Genomic DNA, 24,636 nt, shown 5'->3' with positions numbered 1-24,636 from the left:
ATGGGTAGCAGCAGTGGAGGCATGGTTGAGCCATGCCAAGTACATACCCATAAGCTTCAGGCAAGTTGTATGTGGCACAGCTAAACCATGCCTCTGCTACTGCTACTCATGCTACAGCAGTTACGCTGCTATTTATACTCCCAATAGCTCGATGACAGGTCACGTGAGTCACATCTTTAGCTCATACTGTATATGTAGCCTAAATAGGAGGTGGACGGATCCCAAAACTTGTGTCTATTGCAACATGGGTTGTCAGTCTGGAAAAGAAGAGAACCCTAGCCTCAGGACATTCTGTATACCCTCATGGAAAGTTTGTAACTTGGCTATTTAATATACACGTGTTACCACAGCTTGACACTGTGTGACTATTTTGCACTCCATCGCTCACAATTTTTAAATCAAGACTGAATGTTTTTTCTAACAGATCTGCTCTAGGAATTATTTTGGACAAGTTCTGCGGCCCGTGTTATACAGGACCGACTAGATGATCACAATGGTCCCTTCAGGCCTTGGAACCTGTTTGCCTCTATGCACAGACAGCAATATTTTCAGACTTGGGTGCTTAAAGGCACACACCTAGCCAATTTTCAGAAGTGCTGAGTACTCAGAACCAATCTGTTGCAGTTCAGTACTGAATAATCTAGTAATGTCACAACAAACCTAAATTTGGCTTTAAATACCTACAATTGGGTACTTACATCTGAATATTTTGACCAGAGTGCATTCAAATATATAAAGGTATCTACAGAGGAGAGCCTGAGGTCTCTTCTAAAGCACAATTTGACTAATAAAACACTGGTAAACAATGTTTTATTTCATTATCTTTGGCATCTTACAACCAGCATTTCCATTAGAGTGGCTATGAAATGTAATTATATTACTACTGGAAAATGGATGTACTCAGTAGTCATGAGACTAGGTCCTCATTACTCAGTACAGCATTGATACACAGAGGATTTGAACAGTGGTTTAGAGACTAAACTGTGGCAAAAATAGCCATTTAAAATATGGCAACATAATCTAAAATCCTTCTGAATTACCATTTTCTTTTTCATCAGACCTTTGATAGGTGCTAAGATTTATTTGGCACTTTTGGGCCCAACTGAAGATTGAATAACCTGGCTGGAGGGCATTGGATGATGGCTGAAACAAATGCATCAAGGAGAAGCTAGTATCCTATATCTGCATGTTGTCTGTTCAATTATGTTTGCAAGACAAGAACAATTCTCACACCAAGGTTACACAGAATATTACAAAAACAACAAGGAGTACTTGTGGCACATCAGAGACGGTCACTATAAAAACTAATTTCCCCATGCTAATTTCCCCCTACTGTTACTCATGCCTTCTTGTCAACTGTTTGAAATAAGCCACCCTGATTACCACTACAAAAGTGATTTTTCATCCTGTTGATAATAGCCCACTTTAACTGAATTGTCTCGTTAGCACTTGGTAAGGCAACTCCCATCTTTTCATGTACTGTTATATATATCTTCCTACTGTATTTTCCACTCCATGCATCTGATGAAGTGAGTTTTAGCCCACGAAAGCTTATGCCCAAATAAATGTGTTAGTCTCTAAGGTGCCACAAGTACTCCTCATTGTTTTTGCTGATATAGACTAACACGGCTACCACTGTAGAATATGACAGAAGTTCTTAACTTGCCAAAAGCTGAAAATACAGAATTAAGAGATATTCATCCTTTCTGTCTACACACTGTTCCATTGTGCCCACATACCACATGAGCTATTACAGCACAGCAGGTTAAAACATCATCTCATACTTAACTCTGGCAGACCCTTTATCACTGAACAATTTAAAAGAAAGAGAAACTTAAAATATGCAAAAAAATCTGTACTGTGTCCCCGACCCAAGAAAGAACTTCAGCACTTGCTTAAATTTAAATAAGTGCCATTGACTTCAGTGGGTCTTAAGTGGCTTAAGTGCTGCCCTGAATCATAATGCTTACCTGAATCCAGTCCTTAGTTTTTAATACAACGTAATACACTACAGCTGAGGACATGTCTATACTACCACTTATGTCAGCAAAACGTATGTCGCTTAGGGGTGTGAATGTTCCTCCACCAGCATAAGTGGTAGTGTGTACAGTGCTATGTCAGTGGGAGAGCTTCTTCTGCCTATATAGTTACTGCCGCTCATTGGGGGTGGTTTAATTATGCCAACAGTAGAGCAGCTGCATGAGAGATCTTACAGTGGCACAGCTGTGCCGCTGTAAGCTCTCTTGTGTAGACATACCATAAGAAAGGGAGAAATTAATACACACACTGAGGAGGAAGAATAGACATTAAGCTAAGCAGACAGAAAAACCTAAATAACGGACAAGGAACAGACTGCAATTCATGAAAAATGAAAAGAATACATCAAAATGAAGAAATAAGGGAAAAAAAGGTTGGTCGAGAGAGATGATAATCAGAAAACAAAGAGAAAAACTTATGAGAAAGCCAAAAAACAGTGTAAAGAATAACCACCATGACACTAGCTTTATTTGTGTTTATTTTTGCTTTACACTTTATTTTCAATTATACAACAAATTACATTAATAATCACATAGTATAGTAATATAACTTTATAACATTTCTGAATACCTGCCAAACTGCAGAAGGGAAATATTTAGAAAGCTCATTTCCTAAACACAACAGCACTGCTATAACACAGAATTATTACCAAATTATTTATGCATCCATAGATTTCCAAGGACCTTTGCAATCTTCAAGTCCGACCTTCTACATAACACAGGCCATAGAACTTCCTCAAAATAATTCCTAGAGCAGATCTTTTAGAAAAACATCCAATCCTGATTTAAAAAATCATCAGTGATGAAGAATCCTCAATGACCCTTGATAAGTTGTTCCAGTGGTTAATTACTCTCACTGTTAAAAATATACACATTATTTCCAATCTGAATTTGTCCAGCTTCAACTTCCAGCCATTGAAGGTTGTTAATACTTTTCTCTGCTAGACTGAAGAGCCAATTCTTAAATATTTGTTCCCTATTCAGGTACTTATAGATTGAAATAAAGTCACCCCATAACTGTCTCTTTCTTAAACTAAATAGACTGAGCTCGAGTCTTTCACTATAAAGCAGTTTTTTTAATCCTTTAATCATTCTCATGGCTTTTCCCTGAACCCTCTCCAACAAGATACTTCTATTGTATAAATGCATATGCTAGCATGTCTTCTATACTGCATATGTTTAGAGAACTAATTATATATATATACACATAATTAGTTCTCTAAACATATGCAGTTCTCTAAACATATATATACTTATACATACACACAGAATAGCATCCTGGGCATTTTAGGCTTGTTTCCATTCAAAATGCCTTCTCTGCCTCTTCCCCCTCCCCCCACCCCTCCCAAAATTAGTACCAATCACTTAGGAATTAATTTGTGACACAAGTCACTTTTTTAATTTTAGAAGTAACGTCTTCAAAACACTAGATACGGTGAATACTGAACAAGTCTATACAAATTGCCATTAACTATAGAATGTTCATTTCCCATCTGTAAAATGTATGTTGAAACATGACATGTCAACTTTTTAGCAAATAAATTATTCTTCAAATTTTATTTACAAAATGTAAAACAAATCCATGGATTTGTCTTCAAATAATGTATATACATAACACACATAGCAACCATTATGCAAAATACATATAAATTCTACAATTTTGGGGACAGAAAGGGTTTTTTTTTTCTTTGTGGGGGGGACATGTAATGGACTGGGACAATATAAGACTCTAAACCAGTAGGTGATGAAACTGCTGCACAGGCCTGCCTACTACAGAGCCAAGATCTGCGCTCTGGGTTGTGTAACCCAGAAGGCTATGACTATTTCATTAGTGCCCAAAAGTGTTTTGCCATGCAAATAAAAAAACATGACATAGCTCTTAACTTGAAGAGCTCAAAACCAAAGAGTAGGAGTAACAAGCAAATGAAGGGATGGGGTGAGGAAGAGCTGAGGCAAGTAAATAAGTTTATACGACTGTCATTTAGATTTTTGCTCGTTATGAGGATTCCATAAATTTATGTTCTAAAATGCATAGAACAACTCACTTCCTGTGCGTGACAGAGAATAAGGGGAGGATGACATTCTATTGAAAGAAGATCCACACCTCAGGAGCCAATGGCTGGTGTATAAATTCACCCACCAGTGTCAGCATTAACACGTCCAGGCCCAACACAGCAGGACCAACAGCCCAATGCACCTGCACATGCAATTCACAATCTCAGGCCCCTCGCTCAGATTATCTTCCACAGCATTCAAGCCTTGAAGTTACCTGAACATTCTGTTTTGTGGTTAAGAACACCCGTCCAGATTCTCAGCCATTCCCTGGCCACTTTACATTGGCCCACCAATCTGTCAGCCCTAGACGGTACAGAATTCCCTCTATATAAGGGATCCTGGGCTACTGTAATTGCTGCTCCTCTACCACCCTCATCATGGTTCCAACATCGGCAATTTGCCTAGGGGACACTCTTCATCCCTCAGTCATCTGTGACTGCCAGAATGGCCTTGGAGGTCATTGACAGCTGACATACAGTAGCCCTGAGGCTGTTCTACATTGTGCTAAGGACCAACCCATGACAGGGCAAACCCTAGGATCTGAGGGCATAACAGCTGCTTAAAGACCCCCTTCTCATGTCCCTTCCTCCAAAACTGCACCAACTGCACTTGGATGCAGTCCAGACTCTGGCACATCATGCTGATAGATCCTTGAGAATCAGCTGTCAATGTTCAATCACAATATACATCAAGAGACAGAATACCAGATACTGGATTTGTTTCTCCATTTAACAGCTGGGTAGCCAAAATTGTAGTGCTGACACAGCAAGTATAGACTACACTTTACAAGCACAAATTATTTGTAACACTTTCACTAAATCCCCAATACACTGCTTAAATCCACCACACAAAATGGTGGAAAGTACGTGTACACTGTAAATACAGTGATTAACTCCTGATTGTTTCAAGGGAGCTGCTATAGTATGTGCTGTGAATGTGTATTAATATAGATTTAAACCTCTTGGATCCATAATACTATATACACATTAAAAAAACCTTAAGGAGATTAACAATTGTAAATTTGAAGATGCCACATTTTGAACAGTAATATCCACTTTAAGTAGAAAAGACATGTAATTTTGCATTTTAAAAAAGGCCACTTTTAAATGATTAAAAAGTAAAAAAAACACCCCAAGTAGTAAACCCTTGGGCTGAGATTTTATATGTCAAGCATCTGCCTGGAACAGTGTAGGCATGTGCCTGCTGCTTTCAGTGAAAATACAGGTTAACAGTGGGGAAAAGCTTAGAAGCCATCATATAGTGCAGCACTAACAAGTAGAAACAGATTTCTGTTGTAAATATTCAAGAAGTTAAAGCAAAAGGGGGATGGAAAATCAGTTAAAGAATAGAAAACCCTCCCAATTTAAAATAGGATTACTTTGTACAACATAGTTCTTCCAAAACTGCTAATCTGCTTGTTTCTATATAAACTCTCTCACCTACAGACCTCAATATTCTCTCTAAATTACTCTAGCTCCATGCAGCACAAATGACCTTGAAAGGTCATGACTCAGAGTCCTCCCTATTCTGTTCCCCTGCCAGGATGTGATGCAGAATGGAGGTCATACTTCAGTCTTCTTACTGTTCCCAAATCCCAACCCAGTTATGTAAATGACTCCTTGATGCCACTCAGACAGAGACACTCGAGCCCTAAGGTTGGGTTTAGTCTCTCTTCTCATGAAAGAAATGAAACGATGTTGCCTACAAAACATCCTGGACGACATCCAGTGTACTCTGCTCATAGTCTTTGCAAAACAGTCACGGCGCTTGGGCAGCGCTCCCCAAACGCTCCCCCCCCTTCTTTTTTTTTTTTTTGCTACACTTTGCAGATAATCAAATCTAGGGCCGATCGATTTACTTTGGGACGATGTTTAAATGTTGCACTATAGCGCTCGGGGGCGACAGCGATGTAATACTTTTTTTAAACAAAAGGAGGTAGAGCCGCTGCTCCAGCGTTATGTAATCCGCAGCCATCCGGAAGCGAGTGGCAGGGCTCAGCCTGGACTTGCTGCTATGCTGCTCCGGGCAATGCACTGTCACTGCTTCAAAGGAAAATGGCGATGTAAGGGCTCAGGTGCCCGGATCCCGGGCTCTCCTGGAATGATTTCAGCACAACTGGTATCACCGTCATGGGGCGGGCGACTGCAAGAGGAGCCAAGCCAGCCGCTGATTGTCAAGGGAAGCCGCTTGCTTGCCTCGTTCTCTGCGGTGGCAGATCCCTTCTGCCCCCATATTGGGGAGGAGGTTACCTAATCCCAGGTAAAGCCCCAGGGCACCCCGTTACTCCAGGGGGAGGGAGGATGGATGCTTTTCAGCAGAGACATGACGCACAGAAGAATCCGCAACGCCTGGCAGCGGCTCACGTACACACTGGAGGCGGGGACTGAGCGAGGAGAGACTGGTCCATGCAAACTAGCATTCTCGTGCGCACTAGGGAAAGGAGGTGGGCAGAGACTGGATGGGGAGACAGGACAGGTCCCCCGCACCCCAAACACACAGCCTCACTCCCCTTCCCCTTGATAGGTTTCTCCTTAGACATTCATTGAGGGAAGTGGGGGGGAAACTAGTCCCCGCCCCTCCAAACCCTTATGCACCCAGAGGGGGGTCTCTCTTCTCACAAGTCCCTCCACCCACAAGCGCATTTACAGGAGCCATACTTCTCTCTTCACCCCCACGCACGTGAAAGACTGGCGAGGAGGCCCGGTCCCCAGCCCCAATGCACAGGACAACACAGATTGTCCCCTGCCTCGCGCCCCACGCTGCTGATACACTCCCGAGCTGCAGCGAAACTGGCAGCTACTGGATTAAACTTCTTCCCAACGCACCCCCGGAGCTGCGGGAAAACTAATGTCACCGCCGAGGAGGCGGCTCCGGGGAATGATGGCAGCGTTGCACATTAACAAGATAATTCTCCTTCTGGCTAAGGGCATCGAGAGCCTTTGTTGTTTAATACTGCCCCGTTTACCCATCTAGAATCTGCGCCTTGAGCAACCCAAGATAGAATTGTTAATAACAGACGCAACTTAATTCGGGGACAAGGGGGAGGGGGCCTGAGAAGGGATCTCTCGTGACCAGGTTAGTACATTTCAATCAATGCTCCTGTTCCCTGGTCGCCCTTTGATTCAATTTCTGTAAGTCCTTGGTCTCTAAGCCCCAACATTAACCCCCTGCTACTCTTGCTTTGGAAGGATTCCGTGTAGGTTTAGCGATCGAAGGGGGCTAAGGAGGTCTGCAATTTATTAATCTTGCGCCGGTGTGAGCTACCTAAACCGTTGTCACGAATGCGAAACTACTCCTCGTGAGTCGTGCCAAAGAACAAAGTGAAAGGCGGATGGGGTGAGGGCTGGCACTGCCCCAGCGGCAGACAGCTCCCCTGCTCCCATGTGCAGTGCAGCAAGTCTCCTACCACCACTTTCCCCACCCCACCCCCCTCACATTTGGGACACTAACTAGCCCTTTCTCCATCCTCCCCGCTCCCTGCCATCCCCTGAAAGGGGAAGACGTCTGGAGATAAAGTTACTGGAGCTTTCGGTTCCCTGCCCTCCAGAAGGCAGGCTCAGAATAAGTCACACGTTGGAAAATGTGATGAGGAAGGGAGGGAGGATGAATGGAGGCTGCTTGTTGCCGACCTGCCTATCTAGGCACGTTTGCAGCCCAGACACGGGGGTGAGGCAAAAGGAAGATTTTTTTTTACGTTGATCTCAAATCAGTCCAAGATCAGTGGAACTGCAGGGAAACAGGCACTCTTCGCCGGCCCTCCCTGCCAGCAAACCAGCCCCCTTTAGCCCATGTCCAGTGCCCGCATCTGCCCCCTACCTCAATGCCCGCCGTGCCCCGACCCAACGTGTTCCTGCTCCTGCCCTAGTGTGCATGCTGCCTGCCCAGCCACTAGATACCCACTGCCCTCCAGTGTCCATGCACCTCCCGCCCATGCCCACATGAGCATCCTGCCCGTCTCCAAACTACCCCTGCCCGCTGCACCCCTCATCCGTATTGCCCCTACCTTCCCCCCCAAATGTACCCGAATGACATGCACTCCTCCCCACATATCCATGCTGCCCAATACATCCAACAGCCATGCCATAGTCCCCTCCCTCCCCCGCTGCCCCACAGCTGCATCACCTTGCGCATCCCCGCCGCTGGTCAGCACCCCGATGGCTTTTCCTGCGCCCGAGAGATTCTCGAAGAACTTCTTATCCGCCGGCTGGTCCGCCATGGTGCTGGAAGGGGAGGTAGCGAGCTGCCGGCCGGCTGCGCGGCTCCCCTGCCGGGCTGGGGGATGGAGGGAGCGAGCGAAGTCCCTGGGCGGCGCCGGAGGGAGTCCCTGGGGACGGAACCCGGAACAGAAACGCTACGGCATAAAATACGTGGGGAAAAAGCACGAGAAGCGCAGCCTTCACATCCCACCCTAGCCGCTGCTGCTGCTGCTACTGCTCCGGCTACAGCGTCCTCCGCTCCGGCCTTCCCGTGCCTCTCCCCACCCCGTGCAGCTCTGCCCAGAGCAACCCAGCCGGCCGGCCCCTCTCTCCGCCGCGCTGGTGCGGCTCCGCCCTCTGAAGGGCAGGGCGAGAAGCCAATGAGAGCAAGTGCGCCGCCCAAGGCTCTCGGCAGCCTGCAGCGGGCGGGGGAGCGGGCTGGGATGCCGCAGCCTGGGTAAGGGGCGAGGACGGCGGCAGGTGGGGATGGCGCAGGGGCGGGAGGCAGTGATGGAAGAGGCCCGAAGGTGGGAGAGGCTGCAATGGGTGGGAAAGAGAGGGAAGAGTGCAAAGGCGGCCCCCTCCTTTCCCCTGTCAATGTGCTAGAGCAAGAGGGAGGGGGCAGAGGAAGCGGCTGGTTTCCTGGCAGAGTCGCAGGAGGAGGGAACTGCACGGTGAGGTTCCTCCCCCCAGCTCCCCCTGCTGGAGGCCAGTCCTGAGTGGCACTCAGGTCTCTGCCTGCAGGTGCTGGGAGGAAAGTAGACTGGGCCTGTCTGGGGACCCTGGGGTAGCTGTTCCTTGTCGTTGCCCTGCATGGTCTGGCAGTAAAAGGATGGGCAGTACAGGGGTGCAGGAACAATTTGTATAGTGGGGGTTCTGAGAGCCGTTGAACCAAACTGTAAACCCTGGATATGATGGAAACCACTTCAAGCCAGCGGGTGTGGCAGCACCCCTAGTTCCAGCACCCAGGGGCAGTACCCCTGAAAGCAGGCTAGCACATAATACCATCGTCTCTCTTCGACCTAGCTCTGTCCTGCTCTGGTTACACTAGGCACCCAGGCCATTCCCTGCAACCCTAAAAGCTGCTGGTCTCTATAAGCAAGCAATCATTGCCTGTCGTTCCATTAGAGAGTGAAGGGAAATCTCCCTCTTTAGAGGTTCCAGTTTTGTCTTTTGTTTTGTTTGGTTGTTTTTTTTGTTCAAACTCTCTCTGAAAATGTTTTGCGGTAATTATTAAGGCACTGTCATTGTCTAGAAGATATTATTCCACTGCCAAAAAGTATTGTAAAGATCTATTGGAGTATAATTTATTGGTATTATAGTAGCCCCTAGAGGCCCCAACTGAGATCAGGGTCCCATTGTGCTAGGTGCTGCACACACACAGCAAGAGGCAGTTCTTGCCCTGAAGAGTGTACTATTTAAACAGACAAAGGGTGAGTCAAAGGAAGTTTTGTCACAGTTATGGAGACGGGGAACTGAAAAATATCTATTTAGAGCACCCTCTCTTTCCCCATTTTTGTTGTTAGGTCAGGAGAATGAGAGTTAAAAAAACCTCTTTTGGTAATATCCACATTGAATATTTGGGCTATGATTTTGTCATTTGTTTTAATTCTCTTGTGAATAGATACTTTCTGGATGCATATGTATTGAATAATTGATCCATAATTCTTTAAAAAAATAATTATCACAATACCCCTATGGAGCAGAGTAGTATACTTATCCTGATCACAGAGACAGATTAAGGCCCAGACCCTGCTTTTATGCACATGAATTGTCCCGTATTCAACTGGACAGTTTATGTGTGTGAAGCTCAGCCTCTGTGAGAATGTTTGTAGGATGAGGGCCTGAGTGACTCAACAAAATTATACAGCAAGTCAGAAACTGAATTCAAATGCTAACTCTCAATCCTATGCTTTAATCACTATCAGAATTATTGTTTTTATTCAACATTTATACACATCCTAAATTTGGTGCTTTATAAACACAGGCCCTGATCCTACAGACTTTTACATATATGAGTAGCTATACTCAAGTAGGTTGTCCCAATGAGTTCAGTGAAACTATTCACATGAGTAGAATTACTCACGTACACTGGTGTTTGTAAGTATTCTAATCCAACAAATACTGATGCACATTAACTAGGAAACTCGTGCAAAATGAATCACGTGTGAAAGTGAATACACTTCACTGCACCAACGAGCTAACAGGCCCAGTTCCACAAACCCTTACCTATGTAAGTAGTTACACAATAATTAATTCTGTTTAAAAATATTTGGATTGAGGGCCTTGGAGTTAAGTAATTCAAAGGCTTACAATCCAAATATGTTGTGTATATTGTCTTAATGGGCCTGATCCAACACCCAGTATCCTCAGCTGGTATAAACAGTCATAGTTCCATTGAAGTCAGCAGCATTATGACAATTTATACCAGCTGGGGAGCTTCCCCTATGAATCTTTCCACTGACTCCAGTGCCTTTGGATTAGGCTCCTAATGTTTGTTTTGTGTGTGTTTCTTGTTTTATTTAGGGCATTTTTAGGCAAGTCCTGCAAACTATGAGGCTGAAAATTAGATTTCTGTCTACCTTCATCATAAATCCTGTATACACTTGGTAATCAGAGGTTGTTGTTTCCCAGAAAGCAGTGGTTTTTCAGATTGTCCTGTAAGGTACATAATAAAATTTATCTCCTAACAGGTGGTAGGATTTTTTTGTCTTCTCTTAAATTCAGAAACAGCTGCTTCATTATTTGTTATTGTTATTCTTTGTCTTTAACTTTTCATTAGTGAAGCATTTTACTTTGTTATTAGCATCAGGACATTAAAACAAAGTTGACGGTAGTGATAATAAGTAAATTAAGGATGTGGCACGGTTTGTGCCCGAGGCTGCCTTGACACGCTTTTAGACTTTCAAGAAACTCAGTCACCAGTAATCTCTCTTTATTCCTGACATAATATTGAAGATGGCTTCAGATGGCTATCTTGTTTAACTTTAAGGGATATTATCTCAGTGGATCTGGATACACATGCATAATACATAGTAATATTCATACGTTCACACTGAGAAAAGAGACCCTTTTGTGATCTGTAAGCTCATAACTGTAAAGGGATTATGTGAAGCAAAAAAGGAACGCTTTTACATGGCTCTTAAACCAACTAATTCACTAGGTCTTACAATTGTTCCTCATCAAAGTACTTGCAGTACTTAAAGATTCTAAACTGATCCTTACTGTAATAGAAAATGTTTTGTATCCTGGCCAATCCTCAGTTTACTGTACAACTCACACTTAAACACGCTGCCCTCCAACTACAGGAACAGTAGTTCATTATTATGTGTATCGTGCCATAGATATCCACAGTACTTTACAATATGAAGTTCTCTACCAAAACAAAGTTTCCGCTATGGAAAGAAAAAGCCACTGAAGTACAGTGCAATAAAAATCAAACCAGAACAAGCAGAGACTGGTGTATGAGATGGACTGAATCACAGAAGAGAGGAGTTTAAAAAAATGAGGAGAGGGTAGTTACGAGGCTGTTCAGGTGTATGGATCAGCGTGAAAGAGGGCATGAGCAAAGGCAAGAAAAGGAGCAATCTGGATATAATTGCAAGGCAGCTGGTGAAACAAGACTACCATTGGAGATCTCCTTATCTATCTCCATTAACAAAGAAACAAAAAAAAACCCCACTATTGGTGATTCACTCCTCTGTGTCAGCAACTCTTGTCAGGCCTGACATACTCACTACACCTAAAACACTGTTGTAAGGATATATACCCAAAAGATGGCATGTAATATACAAATGGAAAACTAGTAACTCACTGACTATTAATATGCGTGTGTGATGTATGTACAGGGTGTGTACCAAGAGTTATAAATGTGCTAGAATTATGTTATTAAAATGTGTTTGGCAGGTGCTGCATCAGCACAGTCTGCCTTGGACAGAGGAATGTGTATTTTCTTGTCTGACCAGCCTTATCAGCAGGCAGAGACAATGAAGGTACATTTACATAAAAGGTAAATAACGACATCAAACTAGGAAGTGGGGGAGATAGCCTCTTAGCTAAAAAGACAGAGGGCCTGAACCTCAAATGATAAGCAATTGAATCAGCTGATTGTATGCAATATACTGTATTATAAAAGTGTATTGAGTAAGGTCTTTTAGGAAAGTCTGAGACACCATGGTGACTAATATCATTGAGAAATGTATGCATTAACACCATGATGAATTGTGGATACTCACAGATACTATGCTTTAATGTCGGAGATTAAGCAAAGGGAGAAACACGTTTTCTCCCAGATAGGAGGGAAGGCAGCTATCTACCAGTCTCCAATGTAAATTAACCAGTGTGGAATCAAAACAATGGAAACTCTATTTACATACAAATCAGCATGAGGATGGAGACTGCACCCCCAAGAAGACTTCCAGGATCTTGAAGCAGGGTTGATGAACTTGGGAAATACAGCATGGCATCTACACCCCAGCAGGAGAGAGAAGCTCTGTGTCTGGGCTTACCTTTCAAAGAACATATTTTAAAGGTTTATTGGACTATAAAAAGAAAGGGGAGAGAACCCCATAGTTGTCCATCACTTGGGAGAGTCAAGGGGCTGTAGCTCTTGAAATTACAGAATGTTGGGTCCTTCAACCAAGGGACTGAAGTCTCTGAGAATAGTTTAGGCAAGAAACTTGCTTAGGCAAACAATGTAATTTGCTGAAATTAAGTTTTAATTTTAGAAGCATATTTTCACTTTTGTTTACTTGTAACCCTTTCTATCCTTATTCCTTATACTTGGTATCACTTAAACCTATGACTTTTTGTTTAATAAACTTGTTCTACTTTTTCTATAAACCAGTCAGTGCTGTGACTGAAATAAATCTGTTTGTCAAACCCCAGTTAAACTAATGAGCTGCAGCGAGTTATCTTAAGTTCCTATACACAAATGCAAGAAGCCTGGGAAACAAACAGGGAGAACTGGAAGTCCTGGCACAGTCAAGGAATTATGATGTGATTGGAATAACAGAGACTTGGTGGGATAACTCTCATGACTGGAGTACTGTCATGGATGGATATAAACTGTTCAGGAAGGACAGACATGGCAGAAAAGGTGGAGGAGTTGCATTGTATGTAAGAGAGCAGTATGACTGCTCAGAGCTCCAGTATGAAACTGCAGAAAAACCTGAGAGTCTGTGGATTAAGTTTAAAAGTGTGAGCAACAAGGGTGATGTCATGGTGGGAGTCTGCTATAGACCACCAGACCAGGGGGATGAGGTGGACGAGGCTTTCTTCAGGCAACTAACAGAAGTTACTAGATCACAGGCCCTGGTTCTCATGGGGGACTTCAATCACCCCGATATCTGCTGTGAGAGCAATACAGCAGTTCACAGACAATCCAGGAAGTTTTTGGAAAGTGTAGGGAACAATTTGTTGGTGCAAGTGCTGAAGGAACCAACTTGACCTGCTGCTCACAAACAGAGAAGAATTAGTAGGGGAAGCAAAAGTGGATGGGAACCTAGGAGGCCGTGACCATGAGATGGTCGAGTTCAGGATCCTGACACAAGAAGAAAGGAGAGCAGCAGAATACGGACCCTGGACTTCAGAAAAGCAGACTTTGACTCCCTCTGGGAACTGATGGGCAGGATCCCCTGGGAGAATGGTGGGGGTGGGGGGGAAAGAAGTCCAGGAGAGCTGGCCGTATTTTAAAGAATCCTTATTGAGGTTGCAGGAACAAACCATCCAGATGTGTAGAAAGAATAGTAAATATGGCAGGTGATCACCTTGGCTTAACAGTGAAATCCTTGCTGATCTTAAACACAAAAAAGAAGCTTACAAGAAGTGGAAGCTTGGACAAATGACCAGGGAGGAGTATAAAAATATTGCTCAGGCACGCAGGAGTGAAATCAGGAAGGCCAAATCACAGTTGGAGTTGCAGCTAGCAAGAGATGTTAAGAGTAACAAGAAGGGTTTCTACAGATATGTTAGCAACAAGAAGGTCAGGGAAAGTGTGGGCCCCTTACTGAATGGGGGAGGCAAACTAGTGAAAGAGGATGTGGAAAAAGCTAATGTACTCAATGCTTTTTTATTGCCTCTGTCTTCACGAACAAGGTCAGCTCCCAGACTACTGCACTGGGCAGCACAGTATGGGGAGGAGGTGACCAGCCCTCTGTGGAGAAAGAAGTGGTTCAGGACTATTTAGAAAAGCTGGACGAGCACAAGTCCATGGGACCAGATGCACTGCATCCGAGGGTGCTAAAGGAGTTGGCTAATGTGATTGCAGAGTCATTGGCCATTATCTTTGAAAACTCATGGCGATCAGGGGAGGTCCCAGATGACGGGAAAAAGGCTAATGTAGTGCCCATCTTTAAAAAAGCGAAGGAGGAGGATCCGGGGAACTACAGGCCAGTCAGCCTCACCTCAGTCCCTGGAAAAATCATGGAGCAGGTCCTCAAGGAATCAATTTTGAAGCACTTTGAGGAGAGAAAAGTGATCAGGAACAGACAGCATGGATTCACCAAGGGCAAGTCATGCAAGACTAACTTAATTGCCTTCTATGATGAGATAACTGGCTCTGTGGATGAGGGGAAAGCAGTGGACGTGTTATTGGTTGACTTTAGCAAAGCTTTTGATACGGTCTCCCATAGTATTCTTGCCAGCAAGTTAAAGAAGTATGGGCTGGATGAATGGACTATACGGTGGATAGAAAGCTGGCTAGCTCATCGGGCTCAATGATCAATGGCTTCATGTCTAGTTGGCAGCCGGTATCAAGCGGAGTGTCCCAAGGGTCAGTCCTGGGGCTGGTTTTGTTCAATATCTTCATTAATGATGTGGAGGATGGCATGGATTGCACTCTCAGCAAGTTTGCAGATGACATTAAACTGGGAGGAGTGGTAGATTCGTTGGAGGGTAGGGATAGGATACAGAGGGATCTAGACAAATTAGAGGATTGGGCCAAAAGAAATCCGATGAGGATCAACAAGGAAAAGTGCAGAGTCCTGCACTTAGGATGGAAGAATCCCATGCACTGCTACAGACTAGGGACCGAGTGACTAGGCAGCAGTTCTGCAGAAAAGGACCTGGGGGTTACTGTTGACGGGAAGCTGGATATGAGTCAACAGTGTGCCCTTGTTGCCAAGACGGCTAATGGCATTTTGGGCTATATAAGTAGGAGCATTGCTAGCAGATTGAGGGATGTGATCATTCCCCTCTATTTGGCATTGGTGAGGCCTCATCTGGAGTACTGTGTCCAGTTTTGGGCCCCACACTACAAGAAGGATGTGGAAAAATTGGAAAGAGTCCAGCGGAGGGCAACAAAAATGATTAGGGGGCTGGAGCACATGATTTATGAGGAGAGGCTGAGGGAACTGGGATTATTTAGTCTGCAGAAGAGAAGAATGAGGGGGGATTTGATAGCTGCTTTCAACTACCTGAAAGGGGGTTCCAAAGAGGATGGATCTAGACTGTTCTCAGTGGTACCAGATGACAGAACAAGGAGTAATGGTCTCAAGTTGCAGTGGGGGAGGTTTAGGTTGGATATTAGGGAAAAAAAATTTCACTTCGAGTGTGGTGAAGCACTGGAATGGGTTACCTAGGGAGGTGGTGGAATCTCCTTCCTTAGAGGTTTTTAAGGCCCGGCTTGAAAAAGCCCTGGCTGGGATGATTTAGTTGGGGATTGGTCCTGGTTTGAGCCAGGGGATTGGACTAGATGACCTCCTGAGGTCCCTTCCAACTCTGATATTCTATGATTTAAAGGAGCAATAAACTTAACTTCTGTGAGTGTTCCAGGAAAGGGTTGGATACTACAGAGACAGACAGTTTGGGGGATGTTTGGAACTGGGGGTGTTGGGGTCACTCCACAAAAAGTAACTGGGTGGTGGAAGTCAGGGTGTGACCTGCATGCTTGTAAGGCTGGCTGTTGGTGTCAGGACTATGAGCCACAGAAGCATAGCATTTAAGGCACACAGAGTTGCAGGGCAGGTGGTGACACAGGTCCTCACTGGTCTGGGTTGCACCCCAAAACGTGACACACTACCAACTGTGCTCATGCCTCATCTATCCTAAAGCATGTTGCATTACTCTCACTCCATACTTTCCCTCTTTGTTTCACCCACCTATTAAATCTTGTCCTAAGCTAACATGGTCACCTCTTTGGAGCAGGGACTATTTTACTGTAGGTCACCTAACACAATGGCACCTCTATTTTCTCGGGCCTCCTAGGCACAACCTTAATACAAATATGTAATATGGATAGAAGCTTGTGCAGGGTCTAGGAGTGTTGCTGGGTGTATAAGATAAGGATGAGGGATTTGCTGTAGGAGATGAGATGCAGGCAAAGCCAGAAGAATGGCATGCTGTGAAGATAAGTAGAGGCTTGATTTTTATGTGGAAAAAGATGGGAAGTTGTTACTGAGACTGAAGTAAGGCAGACCTGTGATCAGAATAGTGAAGAGCTTTTTACTAATTACCCGAACAATATTTCCTAATGTATTTGTTCTCGTTATTAAGAGGAGACCAGCAATGAATACAGCCTTGAACAGAAATTTTCCTGCCACCCCCAACAGAGGCATACATTACCAAACAGGCAAAAGAAGAGAGAGTTTTATTTTAAATAATCAAACTATTAGTCTACATTCTTCCCCCATATTCATATCAGACATAGAGAAGTCATTTTTCCCTATTAAGATTTAATTCATTTCCAATGGCAATGACATTCCTGTCTTTAACAAATAGAAGCAGAACTGGCATCATCACTCAGTGTATCCAGTATGTTATCCGGCCAGTATATCCTCATTTTAAAGATGGGTGACAACAGTACTTAATAGCATAACAAGGTTAAAATACTTGCCCGGTCAGCAGCATGGTGGTCAGAGTGGATAAATGCCTGCTATAAAGAAATGAGAAAGTACATTATTTTCAGCTAGAGAAGATGATGTAAAAAGGTCACCCTGACGGCTCATTCCCCTCAAAAGGAAAATCAGATACTGAACATCCTTCTTGAATCCTGATTGTAGCAATAATGAATTTATTCCCATGAAGTTACTATTTGTTTCTTCATACTCATTATTCATATATACCCAATTCTTCTCTACGGACTCAACCCAATTCCCATTAAGGTCAATGGAAAGACTTTAATGTGAGTTGAATCAGGTTTTATATGACACCAAAACCACAAATAATTTGTTTAATGAACTTAATCTTTAAGTTTACTTGACTTCTATTATTTTACATAAAAAGAAGAAAACACTGGATGGGGCAATATTTGTTCTATGCATTATTCCTCCCTCCCCCTCACCTAAAGCTTTTTTTTTTTTCTTCAAAAAGTTTGAACTTAAGCCAAAATAAGGAATTGGTAAATGAATTCCCAGCCACCGTAGGCTTAGCAGGAAAACTGTGTAATTTTAGAAGCAGGAAGATTGTTTCAGCCTTACCCGGTTCACACCCTGACACAGTACTTATCTAGCATAAAGAAATCTATAAATAGTTAAATGCAAAAAACTATTAATGCTGCTTGTATGATTGAGAGGTATGTCAACTTACTATTGCAGAGGAGTATCTGTCTTATTTTAAAAGACTTACCAGTGTTTTCTTAACTGTGGTGATCTGGCTCATCATATGGTGCTGTCTCCTTTCCGCTGTTTTGAGGGGCTAAATTGCATTGAGACATTTACAAATACAAGACATGTTTTCCTAACATTGTTTTTCATGTGAACAACTGCTATATTATTACAGGGATGTTATATGAGCATGAATGGGGGGATAGGTGGTCCATGCAAACTTAAATGAGAAGATCAGGGATCACTGAGACTCTCTCTGCATTTAGAGAATTGTTCACATTATGAAAGCGTTTGAGAATCCATGGCTTATACTTCTTTTAATTTGGACATACTCATATGCACACTTTCATGTGTGTATATTTGGATACCTGTATTCAATACTGTCAAATCGGTAAGAAAAAACATGCAGCATGCACACAATATGTTAATTTCATTTGTTTATTTGTTAGCTTTTGTTAAACTTAACAAATCACATTTCTAAGCACAGGGCACACATCACATTAAGGAAAACATACCTGAGTCATTTGACTGTTTTGGGGACAACCACTCACAAAACAAACAAAATACAGGAGGGAATAAACTTTTTTTTAAATAGAAAAGTACAGTCTTGTTGAGCTTATATCACTCAGTAGTGGCTAAATGTCCCCCTCCCCAAACAAATTCATAACTAGGCAAGAGAAATCCCAGACCAAGGAGTATTTTTTTTTTCAGAAAGAGATAAGCCGCTGAATACACGGGGCTTAGAATTAAAGAGCTATCCCAGTCGTACATTTATCATCAATTGCACCAAGTTACATAGAGGCTTTAGAATAGATAAGGCTGCCCAAGCTAGTTTACAAGAGGAAATGTCGCATTTATCGTATAGTTAATGAATGACACTAATTAGTTTGAGTACGCTAGGGGTGGAGTACACAAGGAGCCTTTATTTCCTCTGAACTTCCATAGTGAGCCATTAGCTGGTGTTAACAGGTCAACTCCCACTGCTGGAATCAGTAGCAGCCCCAAGACATGTGTGTCTGGGTGGGACATGGGCAGGGCTTTACATCCACAGACTGCCCTAAAGGGAGTGCCGGGCAGGCTACACCTATTACACAAGTTCTGCAAAGTGTACTTCCTCATATACATGATGCCTTTCAGTGTCCTGCTGGAGTGCTGCATTTCCTCCCACTTCCCAGCACAACTCAGTCTCTCAAGAGACATAAGTGAGTCTTAGATCTCCAAGAGAACTTTGATCCCTCATGTGACCTGCTAATATGTGGCCATATTAGGAGGCTTTTACCTTGGGACACCATAGAGTTTGGGTGACCAATGCCTGTGAGAGCAGTATAAACTGCAAGTATATCTGATTCATGCTCATGGAACAGATAATGGATGTATCTTGTGCTCATTGAAATAAACATGTTGTGAACCGTGGAGTAATTTTGCCTACAAAACTAGGGAGAGAAGACAAATCTCCTCCCCTGCAATATCATGCAATATCTCCATGGCATTCCCAGCAATATACGTTCCTTCTCCACAAGCCCCACATATTCCCCCATCTTCATCCCTCTTCTCTCTGCTTCTTTTAGATCCAGCTCCCATTCTCCATCCCCCCGTTTCTTCAACCCTCTTGTCTCCCTCTTCTTTTAGATCCCCATCATCTCTGCCTCCCCCTCTCCAAATTGCCTAAGTCTCAGCATCTCCCTCTACATCATTTCCCCATAGTACCTAATTCCCCCTCCTCTGGATTCTGTATCTGTATCCTGGTCCCCATCCCTAAGGTCTCCTTTTGTATTTACTCCAGCTCTCAAAGATGCCTCTCAACACAATATTTCTTCCTGTCTGTGATCTTCCTTCCCCAAAGGTCCCTCTTTACCTGTGTCTCTGCCTGAATTTATGAGTCCCCTCTCATCTCCTCCGGTAACTTTCCCATCCCTAGTATCCTCAAAACCCAAGCTGACCACTGTGCCTGCCTCCCCAAGATTCCCCTCTCTTCTACCAGATTCCTTCCCTCTAGCCCTCAATGTCCCTCAAGGGTCCTTCCTCCTGTTCTTCTCCCCTACCTAACCCTTTTCTCTCAGCGTCTCCTCCGCTGTTTTACTCAAGTCTCCCTTTACTGTCCATTCACAACAAAAAATGCCTCCCCTAAGGTTCTTATTCCCCGTACCTTTCTCTGAAGGGAGTGGGGTTGGGTGGGAGGCAGGTAGCTGGAACTTCTACCCAGGTGGCTCAGTTCTCCCATCCAAAGTGGTGGTGAGGGGAGTCAAACAGTAGCATCCTGCCTGACTAACATGGGGGTAGAGTAGCCCCTATTGCATGGGCAGCACGTATAAGCAGAGGGGAGGCTAAGCCTCCCTAAAAAAGGCTGGCCATGCAGGGGGAAAATTACATAGCTGTGGTGTGAGTCACCCTTCCGTAGGTGTGTCAGTCAGCCGCCGCCTTTGGTAGAGAGGAGCGAGTGGCAGGCGTGGGGACCTCAGGGGAGGTGGCAGAGAGGAGCAAGTTGTGGGTGGGGAGATCTCAGGGGACGGGTTGGAGAGGAGCAAGCAGCAGCCAGAGGTGGGCCTTGGGGAGGGTGCGGAGAGGATCCGGGGGGGGTACCCTCACAAACTGAAGGACAGCATCAGAGAGATCCAAAGACTGGCCAATGGCATTTTCAAGTGATAAAATAGCAAGTAACGTCAGTCTCTCGTCAGCCATGGTTGATCAAAAATATGTTTTAATGAGCCTGAGGTTTGAAAAGCTGCACTTACCACTCACGACTGTGACCGGCAGCATGAGCAGAATCCTCAAAGCTATCCACACATTTGGAATATCCTTCAGCTCTGCATCATAAATGAATTGGAGAACTTGGCATGAGAAGTGCATCCCGTGTTGCAAAATGTGACTTATGTTGTCCAATTTATCTGTTAGTCTTAAAGGTGCCACAGGACTCTCTGTTGCAATTTATCATTGACGTCCAAACATTCTCCATGTGTCAGCATCCAGTGAAGGTCCGTACAATTGTTCAAGAGTGTTTTCCTGTCCAACGGCAGCTTACTAAGGTCATACAACCTCCCCTCCAGGACTTTTTGTGGTGCTTCATTTGTCCAAACCTTTCTTTGGTGGACACTCAAGCAGTATCAACAAGTGAGCAAAAAAGCTCCCTCTTGAAATTTTCTTCCAAGCTTCCTATCACCTCATCTCTGCCCTCATAACCATAAGGTCAATCAATTCATTTTGAATTGTTTTGCTGCAGTAATTGTCCCTGTTCATCATTTGCAAGAAACCAGGTTGGATACCGACATGGATGACATAGTCTATTTCACTCTTGTTGAGGGAAGCAGTACAAAATGTATTTTGACACATGATTGTTAAAAAAACAAACAAAGAAACAAAGAAAACTCCACAGTGGGTCTATGTGCAAGTAAAGAAATTCAAACCTAAGCTTAATCAATTTTTTAAAAAGTGATTTCTGATGGTGAAGTTTGTACTCATATACAGTTGATCATGTTTTGCATCTGTCGTATCCAAGGTCTTTCCATAAAAATAGTCCAGACTCCCAAATTAAGCTAACTCTGAGAAGTATAAATAAAATAAGATGGCCAAATGCCAAAAGGCCTACATTAAGAAAATATTTTGGTAGACACAATTGAAAAGTGAAGTAAAAGTAACTTCCTGACAGTGGAATCATGTCAAAAAAGAATTATCAACTGTCTATAAATAATAGTTGTACTTATGTGTGTGAGGGCAATGGCAGATTTTTCAAGATATTTGGCAAATACATCTTCATGGGATACAGTATGTGAGAGTAGATTCATTCAGGATTGGTTTCCTCACACTTTTGTTTTTAATATTTACTTTTAATTAGGGCTGTCAAGCGATTAAAAAATTAATTGTGATTAATCATGTGATTTAAAAATTAATTGTGATTAATCGTGCAATTAATCATGCTGTTTAATAATAGAATACCATTTATTTAAATATTTTTGCATGTTTTCTACATTTTCAAATATATTGATTTCAATTACACAGAATACAAAGTGTACAGTGCTTATTTTATATTTATTTTTATTACAAATATTTGCTCTGTAAAAAACAAAAGAAATAGTATTTTTCAAGTACTGTAGTGCAATCTCTTTGTCACAAAAGTTGAACTTACAAATGTAGAATTATGTACAAAAAATAACTGCACTCAAAAATAAAACAATGCAAAACTTTAGAGCCTACAAGTCCACCCAGTCCTACTTCTTGTTCAGCCTATCGCTCAGACAAACAAGTTTGTTTACATTTATGGGAGATAATGCTGCCCGCTTCTTGTTTACAATGTCACCTGAAAGTGAGAACAGGTGTTCACATGGCACTTTTGTAGCAGGCATTGCAGAGTATTTATGTGCCAGATACGCTAAACATTCGTGTACCCGTTCATGCTTCAACCACCATTCAGAGGACATGCATCCACGCTGATGACGGTTTCTGCTCAACAACGATCCAAGGTAGGATGGACCAGCGCATGTTCATTTTCATCATCTGAGTCAGGTGCCACCAGCAGAAGGTTGATTTTTTTTTCTTTTTTGGGGGGAGAGCAGGGCGGGGGTGGTTCAGGTTCTGTGGCTTCCGCATCTGAGTTTTGCTCTTTTAAGGCTTCTGAAAGCATGCTCCACATTTCGTCCCTCAGATTTTGGAAGGCATTTCAGATTCTTAAACCTTGGGTCAAGTGCTGTAGCTATCTTTAGAAATCTCACATTGGTATCTTCTTTGCGTTTTGTCAAATCTGCAGTGACAGTGTTCTTGAAATGAACAACATGTGCTGGGTCATCATCTGAGACTGCTATAACACGTAATATATGGCAAAATGCGGGTAACACAGAGCAGGAGACATACAATTCTCCCCCAAGGAGTTCAGTCACAAATTTAATTAATGCATGATTTTGTTAACGAGCATCATCAGCATGAAAGCATGTCCTCTGGAATGGTGTTTGAAGCATGAAGGGGCATATGAATGTTTAGCATATCTGGCACGTAAATACCTTGCAATGCCTGCTACAAAAGTGCCATGTGAATGCCTGTTCTCACTTTCAGATGACAATGTAAACAAGAGGTGGGCAGCATTATCTCCCGTAAATGTAAACAAATTTGTTTGTCTGAGTGATTGGCTGAACAAGAAGTAGGACTGAGTGGAATTGTAGGCTCTAAAGTTTTGCATTGTTTTGTTTGTGAGTGCAGTTATGTAAAAAAAAAAATTCTACATTTGTAAGTTGCACTTTCACGATAAAGAGATCGCACTACAGTACTTGTATGAGGTAAATTGAAAAATACCATTTCCTTTGTTTATCACTTTTAAAGTGCAAATACTTGGAATAAAAAATAATAATATAAAGTGAGCACTGTACACTTTGTATTCTGTCTTGTAATTTAAATCAATATATTTGAAAATGTAGAAAAACATCCAAAAATATTTTATACATTTCAATTGGTATTCTATTGTTTAGCAGTGCAATTAAATCTGTGATTAAGCGTGATTTTTTAAATTGAAATGAATTTTTTTGAGTTAATCACGTGAGTTAACTGCGATTAATCGACAGCCCTAATTTTAATTGATGTTTTCTCATCTTATAGACATAGGTGCAAAAATTACAGTGCAAATATGTTTACTTATTCTAAAGTCCGTGTTTATACTGACAAGTGGAATCCTATTATAAGGGTAGCTTTGAGGAATCCCGTTTTGATCATTCTATCCAAATGACCAATCTGTGTGGAATATCAAACAGTGAACATGCCTAATGAGACATTTGCAATAAACATTTTACATTGTTGTAGCAGCTAGAGGCCTGGACCATGTGAGGGCCTCATTGTGCTAGGAAATCAACAATTCCTCCTTTGAAGATCAGCATGAGTTCTTTAATTTAATGCCAAGATCTATTGCAGCCTCATATCACACAAAAATGCAATATTCTTTCCTGTCTTTGGAAAAGGAAAGCAAATACTAGACACTTCTGTGATGAAGTGGGAATTTTCTGTAATATTTTTGACCCTTAGGTGTTCCTCAGTTTCCCCTATGTTTTGCATGGTTACTCAGTGGGGCGGCGGGGAGGACATTTGCTTTCAGGGCAGGCTAAGAGACATTGATATGAATGTTGCCTCACTGTCTGAGCTGGGATTGGTTATTGAAAAAAGGACTGTGTAGAGGTGGTAGAGGGGATTGGCCATGCCCTGTCCTAGAGTGGAGCAGTGGAGGTGAGTCCTCCAAGAGGCCTAGGGAGGCTACAAGAGAAACAGTCAATGGGAGAGAGGCTGCAAGGAGCAGCCAATCAGGGCCCAGTGGGCTCACATAAAAGGAGCTGCAGGGCCAGTCAGTCAGTGGGTGGCTGGGAGCTCAGAGTGAGGATTGTGTCCCTGGCAGGATGAGAGAGCTGGTGTACCTTGGACAGGGTAGCTGCTGGCAGGGACTGGGGGAGCAAGGGGTGCTCATGGATGGTTGCTGGGACTGAGATGAGGATGAAGAAGGTGCTGGGGTCATGAAGAAGTGACCCAGGGAATTGTAGCAGCATTGCCAGAAGTTAAAGAGGCGCAGCAGGAGGCTGCTATCTACAGGGTCCCTGGGTTGGGGCCTGGCATAGCAGGCGGGCCCAGGTTCCCCCTCATTCGGCACCGGGGAAGTGGCCTAATTATTGGACAGTGATGACCACCCTCCAGAAGGGGGAAATGCAAATGGTGACCCGGACAGAGGGCCGAGTCATGAAGAGGATGCTACAGTTCTTGGAGTGATATGGGTCTGCAAGTGGACACAACGGCAAAAGAGGCACCATCAGAAGAGGGTGCACCCACTGGCAGAGCTAAACCCCAAGA

The 24,636-nt window shown here is 43.3% G+C and overlaps 1 protein-coding gene across 8 annotated transcripts in view; it reads right to left on the bottom strand.

The window, feature by feature from the left end:
• The window catches only part of PFKP (phosphofructokinase, platelet), an 81,376-nt gene extending 72,629 nt beyond the window's left edge, over positions 1–8,747 (bottom strand). For 6 of the 8 annotated variants that reach the window (XM_008162934.4, XM_008162939.4, XM_008162940.4 and 3 more), the window contains exon 1: positions 8,214–8,636. In XM_008162934.4, coding sequence (XP_008161156.2) covers positions 8,214–8,307 — 94 coding nt within the window. In that variant the 5' untranslated portion in view covers positions 8,308–8,636. Of the gene's footprint in view, positions 1–8,213 lie in introns of all 8 variants that reach the window. The other 2 variants (XM_024100969.3, XM_008162944.4) reach the window with 2 other exon arrangements.
• Positions 8,748–24,636: the final 15,889 nt, after the last annotated feature.

This window comes from Chrysemys picta, chromosome 2, assembly GCF_011386835.1.
Source record: "Chrysemys picta bellii isolate R12L10 chromosome 2, ASM1138683v2, whole genome shotgun sequence".
In the NCBI taxonomy this organism is placed as follows: Eukaryota; Metazoa; Chordata; order Testudines; family Emydidae; genus Chrysemys; species Chrysemys picta.
This window is presented reverse-complemented; position numbering and strand designations above follow the sequence as displayed.